Here is a 7,631-nt window from a genome sequence, read left to right on the forward strand (position 1 = left end):
GATTCAATCCTCTATTACATATGCCAAGGAGAAAAAAAAAACTTTCTCAAGAGTATAGACTAAGACTATAAACAATAACCAAATCTCAAAACATTAATTTCACACAGAATACATTTTTGTACTCTATTTTAGGACTGATTTATTTCATTAAGTATTCTTGGTTAAATTTATTCCAAGGTATTCAAATTATTTTGCAACTATGATGAATGGAACTGATATGGCAAGTCATTTCTTAGACATGGAATTATTTGCATACACAAAGCCTGCTGATTTTCATGTGTTGATTTTTGTGACATGAAGCTTTACCTAATACACCTCGTGTGACTTTAAATAGTCTCACAGTAGCCTTTAGTTCTACTATGTAGAGAATTATATCATCTGCAAACAGGAGTAACTAGATTTTCCCTTTTCTAATTTTTATCCCTTTGGTTTCTTTTTCTTACCTAATGTCTGTTTAAAATTTCTAGGAGTAGTGAGAGTGGGTATCTTTGTATGGTCTGGATCCAACTTTTCCCCATTCAATATCATGCTGGCTATCAGTTTGTCTTATTTGTTAGGGAAGTATTGGGAAATGTTTCTCTTACACAAAGTTTTCTTTAGATTTTTATAATGAAAGAATATTACATATTATCAGATGCCTTTTCTGCAACTATTGAGGTAGTCATATGGCTTTTATTCTTCAGTTTATAATGTGATGCATCACATTTCTTGATTTGCATAGTTGAACCACTCATGTATAGCAGGGATAAATCTCAAATTGGTCCGGGTACATGAACTTTCTGATATGTTGTTGGATTTGACTAGGTGGTATCTTGCTTAGGATTTTTGCATCAATGTTCAGCAGAGATATTGGTCTATACTGCTCTTTCTTGTATCGCTTTGTAAGTAAATGATGCTGGACTCTTAAAAGAAAAAAGGAAAATTCCCTGTATTTAAATTCTATTGAATAGATTTAATTATTGGAGTTAGTTCCTGAAAAGTTTGATATAATTCAGAGTGTAGCCATATTGTCCTGGGAATTTTGTGGAGGAGGGGCTTTATTGCTGGAAGAGCAAATTCCCTCTGTCTTGACAGCCTCCCTGATCCAACCTCACTTTCCTTCCACATGTCGCACATTCACTGAACTCTGCTTTTCCAGTTACCATCTGCCTTAACCATTTCCCACTATTTCCTTTTGGTACGACCATCTACACCAGCGTCGACCTCTCCAAACACAAAAACATGCATTAATAGCTTAGATAAGCATTATAACTATGGATAATGACTTCTCAACAAATCAAACTCCACTGCGTGGATAAAGAGTTTCTCAGATTAGCATATTCAAAGGACTTCTAAAATTCATGGAAAATGCTTGCTCTAAAAAACACAACATACATATAAAAATTATAAGGTATTCTACTTTTCATTCACAATTTTGTGATTCTATCATCCCTTGTGGTTCTTCCACGTTTCCATGAGCAAGATTTATCTCACTCTCATGTTGCCTTATCTTACAGCTAAAATCACACACGCACACACAAACTCTTGCTCAGAGCTCTTAAATTTATTCAGAAGAGCAAAACCGTTAGACATAAACAGGACAGGGCAGTAAAAGTATGGTGCGTGAAAGGTGCAAATGTTGAGTGTGAAACCATACCAACTTTCAATGAATAGCAGAAACATTAGAAAACTAGCACAGGGAGATAACAGAAAATTACTCATACAATGCAGGGAAAAACCCAAAGATATACATTTTGTTGCCTGCTGTCTGTGCTAATTTTACCCCTTGCAGTTCTGACTACCCCTCTGGAGCCAAGTGAAACTTGTTCCCCAGACCTTCTTAGGTGTGAGAGTATCTGTGTGACATGGCCTGAGAACCTGCCTGGGCCCTGGCTGCAGTGGAAGTCCAGTCTACAGCACAGAGCTCTGCCCTCTCCTGCTGATCTCTCAAAGCCTCTTCATAGAGAACAGGGAAGCAGTAAGGGGTTGTGTCATTGATCTTGGCCAACATTTCCAGGACCTCCATTTTGCTAGTTTCAGCATAAGCTCTGGGACCCCACAGAAATTCATAGGCTGGAGGCCTGCGATGGGGCACCTGGCGGTACTCCAGGTACTGTTCCTCCACCAAATCTTGGGTGAGGAACTTCTTGGGCTCTCCATAGATTGGGTGATCCTTTCCAGCATAAACACCCATGGAACTCAGGAATTGCCACATCTCCTCCTCAGGGGCACGGCTGCCCTTCATAAAGATCACAGCCAGGAGTGTCATCACAAGCCCGGTCTTGGGCAAGCTCCTCTCTCCAGTCAGACTATCCTCACTGGAGAGGCTTAGCTTGTTGACAAGGATATAGGAGCGATTACTGGGGTCGACTTCCTCCAACTCCAGCCCATAGACCAGCTCAACACGCACAGAGCTTCTCCTGAGGATCTCAGGGAAGTGCTTCTTATACTTTTTGCTGATCACATTCAGCATGTCTGCATGAGTAAAGGGCTGTCGGTTGATAAACTTCTCCAGGAGGAATTTCACCAAGTGACTGGACTTCCTGTTGAGAGGATCTCGCAGGAAGATCTCAGAACCTGCCTCATCTGAGAGCCTGGCCCTTGCCCCTTGTTCCTCATCTGCATCAGAATTTGGATCAGTACCAGCTGACCCAGGAGTGCCAAAAGGTCTCCCTCTCAGAGACCCCTGGGGAGCATGGGCTGCAGGGGAGCTTGGGAGAGCACCCACAAAAACAGGAGACAAGTGATGGGACCCTTCCCCCTGCTCCACCCCCTCAGGGGCGTGGACATCTGCGGGATCCTGGGTTGGGCTGCTGCTCTTTTGGTGCTTCTTCCGAGTGCGCCGCTTGCCCTTGTTTCCTTGAGGCATGATGATGGCAGTCAGCCACAGCAGGAGGCAGTAGAGCTGGCAAGGAGCACACCTGGGTTTGGGGAAAATGACATCATGTTGGCCCTGTGGTCAGGGAGAGTTCTGTGGGCATCATTCGAGGATGCCTCAGTGGATTGCATTCACAGCAGGGCTCTAGTGACATGTGGGGCTTCTGTCACCATGGCCAGCACGTCTCTTGCAATCTGTATACCAAAGTGGAGACTTAAAATACACCTTCAGAGTCTAGTCACCACTTCATTGGAGTAGCAGCTGGACCTCAGATTAGGACCCTGGATTAAGGAGATACTCTGGTGTCATTCCATATTCTAGAGCCTCTCTCAACTGCTGGTAAGAACTCGAAGCCCCATTCGATCTGCTAGTGTATAACAGATGGTGAGAACCTGCTGTGCCAGTAGAGTGTGTGAGAAGGGGTCTGCCTCACCACCCCTGGACACTCTGAGGCTATTTCTGTGCTAACTCTTTGGCATTCTTCAGTTCAATGTCAAGGTTGTCAAATATGCCACAATGGGAAATGCCCAGTATTGGCTGACTGGAGCCTTTACATCCATAGCCAATTGCTCATGTCACAGGTTCTTAGCTGCAGGAATCAGGGGAGCCTCAGCACGATACAGCTGCCCAAGATTATGTACCATGACTGAGATCAGGGGCAGGTCAGGCAGAAGTCTTTCAGGAGTAGATACTTATTTGGATTTCAGTCACCTTCCTCCCTCTGAGCATGTCTAGACCTTGGTGTCACCTTGAGATCTCTGCAGTTATGTGAAAGTGAGAACTTACCCAGCAGGTGGCCACGGGAATACACTGTGGACTTCTCTGGCCTCACTGGCCTGGACACTCCAAACTGAAAAATGAAACAGCAAGTTATAGTCTTCCAAGTTCTGACAGACTACTGCAGGGTGCTAGATTCTTTTTCATGCCTGTGTGCTCATCCCCTCAGCCATACCCCACAGGCCAACCTCAGGGCCTAGGTCTTTGTGACCACCATGCAGCCCCCACCATTTACTACGTCTCAAACTCAGGGTTGCAGGTCTTTACCACCACGGTCCAACCCCAGCTCTCATGGAGTCCCAATGTCAGGGCCACAGCTTTTTGTGCCCCCACCCTACCCACAGACTGTCAGAGGGTGCCCAGTCCTCCCCAAACCCTCCTGTGGTACCCTTCATAGTGCACAGGTAATTGTTCCTCATTCACCCTCTCAGATCTTCCAGCGTACAATCCTCAGGGCTTGGGTTTTTTTCCCCAATAGCCTGGGCCATGCTGTGGTTCTAGTAACTGCTACAGAAATTTGTGCCCTGTTCTCCAGACACCAGCCATCCTAGGCAGCCAAATCAGGGTTTAGGCTTTGGGCGCCTGTCCACCCATACAGCACACACAAGGTGCAGTTCTTTGTGCCGCATGCACATGTCACCTCTCCCTGGGTATAGATTTCAGGGTTCAGGTCTTTATGCCCCATCCATTTTACCAAATCACAGAGCTCGCCCTCAAACTCAACCTCAGGGCACAGCTGCTAGCCCCATATCCATCTGCACAGGTCTCCCGCGGCAACAATCTCAGGCCTCAGGGATTCATCACACATTCGACCCACCCCCTAGATTGCCCAGGGTACCAATATCAAGTGCAGGTGTTGGTCCCCTATCCACCCCCACAGCTCTCACAGCTTATCAATCTTAGGGAACCAGTCTTTGTCCCTGTTAAAGCCCCATAGCTAACAATGTTACCATTTCAGGCTGCAGTTCTTTGTCACCCATTTTTCCTTCAGTTCTCCTGGATTACTGATCTCAGGGTACAGGATTTGTCCCCCATAGCTGTCCCGGGGAACCAATGTCAGGGCAAAGCTACAGGTCGCCTATACAGGGCCACACTCCCCTGGAGTACTGAGGACAGGGTACTTGTATTGGTCCTCCATATACACCAACCCCAGCTCTCCCAGGTTACCAATCTCAGTGTGAAGGTCCTGGCCCCTGACCACCCCTGCAGCTCCCCCAGGATACCTGGGGTACCTATTTCAGGCCCCAGGTCTTTGTGCTAACCCAAACAGCAGCGCTCCCCGTGTCCTGATCTCAGGACTCCAGGTCTTTGACCCTGTTCCCCCCCCAAGCAGCACCACTGGGGTCCTGATCTCAGGACACAGGTATTTATCCCCCAACCCCACCTAATCCTGGGGGTTCCCGCCGCTGTCCTCTCAGTGCTGAGGCTGAGTCTTCCTGCTCTGCTGACCTGCCCTGTGGTGAGTCAGGGCCACGGATGGATCATCTACATGTTCAAATCCCCTGGACTCCCCGCCCTCTGTCACAAGGTCTGTGACACCCCTTGCTGACCCAGCCCCATGGCCACTGGGTAAAGCCTTTGTCCACCAAGAGCCCTCAGCAGAGGGGATGGGGACTCTGGGCCTCGGTGACAGGTCAGGCTCTCTGAGAATGATGCCGGGAGGACGTGGCCTCCATCTCCACCTATCCCTCCCCCTTTAGAGCCAGGGCAGAGTGGGTTTTCAGGGTTTGTCCTCACATTGAAGTCAGGTTACCAGAAGACACGCCTGGTCCCCACCAGGACGTGTTGTGAGCCGGCTCGAAGCCGTCCCTCAGCACAGGCCCGAGCTTAGAGGGCTTTCTGGCCGGAAGTAGGGGTCCAGTTCCGGCCAGCCGCAGGCCCCGCCCACCCGGCCAGGAGGGGCGGGGCCCTGGGGAGAGGCCCAAGGGGCGGGGCTGTGGGTGTTCTTGGCCTGCCATCCGGGCACTTTGGGCATAACCCTGCTGCTGGGGCGCAGGCTGTCAGCCCCAGTGACCTCCAGAGCTCTTGTTTCTGGTGCTTCCAGAACAGGCAGTGACATGGCACGTGAGCCAAGTGGCCGAGCTCCTGTCCTCCAGCATTGACCCCGTGGGTGCTGCTCTCTGTGGTCCTCTGAGGGTATGGCTGACGCCCTGAGTCCTCACTCGGTGTGCCTCTTTTTCTCCTTCCCAGGGGTGACCTCACACCCATCTGTGCACTCCAGACCAAGGCTTGCACAAATACCTCAGTTACAGAGAGTCTGATGGCCACCTCCCGGTACCCACATCTGACCACTGCTGCCCAGGGTCTCCTGCACCTGCCAGCTGTCGCTGAGTCAGTCATCCTTCTGGGTGGGGGACTGGCTGAGTGTGAGGTTTCCAGTGTCTGCTATTCAGTAGCACCTCTCACTGCTTGCCCAGGTCCTCAGGACCCTGCTACAGTGCCTTCTTCTGATGACGATGGGAGTGCAGCCTCTTTTGAAAAAATATATATATTTTTTTAATTTTATTGTTACTTCTTTTTAAAATATCATCATCATTCTGTGATACATATGCCCTGGGATTTCCCCTGCCTCCTCTACAAATCCCTCCCCTGCACCCCACCCCTGCCGCACGGAATTTTCCTATCTATAGCACAGCTCTTCATAAACAGTCCCATGTTCATTATTGTGGGCATGGACAGTGGCAGAGAGTCCAGCCTCCCACTGTCAAGACACAGCTAATAATTTCATTCGTAGTCCATCTTTGATCTGGAAGTAGAGCTTCACACTGCACTGTATCCTCACACCAAGCCCACAAACATGCCGAGGGATTTGCAGCTATATCCAGACCAGACCGCAGTACCCACCATGGTCGTTTTACTCAAGAATGGGAACCACAACCCGGCCAGCGCATCTTCTTTTCTCCCCTGCCAGGCCTGCTCCCCTGCAGAGAACTCACACATGCCTGTGTACCCATCCTGGCATAGCCCCCATCTGTCCTAGCCTTTGCCTTTGGATGTTGCAAGCTGGCCTGACCTAGCCATCCCCTCAGTCCCAACTCTCACTTGTGGTTGCTGCAACCTGGCCCTGCTCAGTCTGCTCCCATCCCCGGCTCATGTGAACCAGTAGGTGTGATACCCTAGCCCAGCCCGGCATGATCTACAGTCCAGCCTGGTTTTTGCACTCGCCAGTGGGCTAAGGTCTGCTCCGCCCTGCCTTGTCTGCCCCCTTCCAAAACCAACCCTCACACTTGCCAATGGGTATGGTTACCTTGCCCTGTTTACCCGACCCCTAGGTGTGGAACACGTGCTCACTGGTAGGAGTTATGGCCCAGTAGGGTAGTTTCCCAGGTTCCCCACTCAGCCCACTCCCAGAGCCAGATCTCATATGCTCCAGCTGGTGCTAGGCCCTTACCCAGTACATCCGTGCCCCTCCAAAATGGCCTTTGTATGAGCTGGTGGATGTCGTAGGACAGCCTCCTGTTTTAGGATATACATTCAGGTGCTGCAGCTTGGACCTGACCAGCCTATTCTTAGCACCAGTACCCATGAGTGTTGGTGGGTTCCATGTTCACACCTAGTTCAGCCAGTCACCACCCCAACTCTTGAGCTAACCAGTGGGACTTGTATCTGCATAGTGTTGGGCCCACTTATCCCCCACAGAGTCTACCCCTGGACCTGGTTCTCTCGCGTGCTGGTTAGAGTCATGGCCCTGCCCAATGTGACACCTGTTCTGACACTCAAGCAGGTACTTGGATCTAGTTCTCTTAGACAGGCTCCCAGCCATAGCTTTTGTGTGGTCTGACGTGTGGCAGTCAGTGATGCTCTGCACTAACAAGGCCGTCTCAGGACTCCCATGAGGCAGGTGAATCAGTCTGACCCATACACATCTTCCAGTCTCTCCCCTATATACCACCAGGTCTCAGTCCCCTCACTTACCAGCGAGTACAGTGGCCTGGATGTTAGGTGTCTCTCCAAGTTCATTCCTCACTTCCACCTGCAGTGTGCATATCCATGGATG

The 7,631-nt window shown here is 49.7% G+C and overlaps 1 protein-coding gene across 1 annotated transcript; it reads right to left on the minus strand.

Moving 5' to 3' along the window:
* Positions 1–1,819: 1,819 nt before the first annotated feature.
* On the minus strand, positions 1,820–2,848 carry LOC121171518 (melanoma-associated antigen B4-like). Its single transcript, XM_041003257.1, has one exon. The coding sequence runs from the start codon at positions 2,846–2,848 to the stop codon at positions 1,820–1,822; it is 1,029 nt and encodes a 342-aa protein (XP_040859191.1).
* Between the last annotated feature and the right edge of the window lie 4,783 nt (positions 2,849–7,631).

Source organism: Ochotona curzoniae, unplaced genomic scaffold (genome assembly GCF_017591425.1).
Source record: "Ochotona curzoniae isolate NIBS_2020 unplaced genomic scaffold, NIBS_Ocur_1.0 contig_1274, whole genome shotgun sequence".
In the NCBI taxonomy this organism is placed as follows: Eukaryota; Metazoa; Chordata; class Mammalia; order Lagomorpha; family Ochotonidae; genus Ochotona; species Ochotona curzoniae.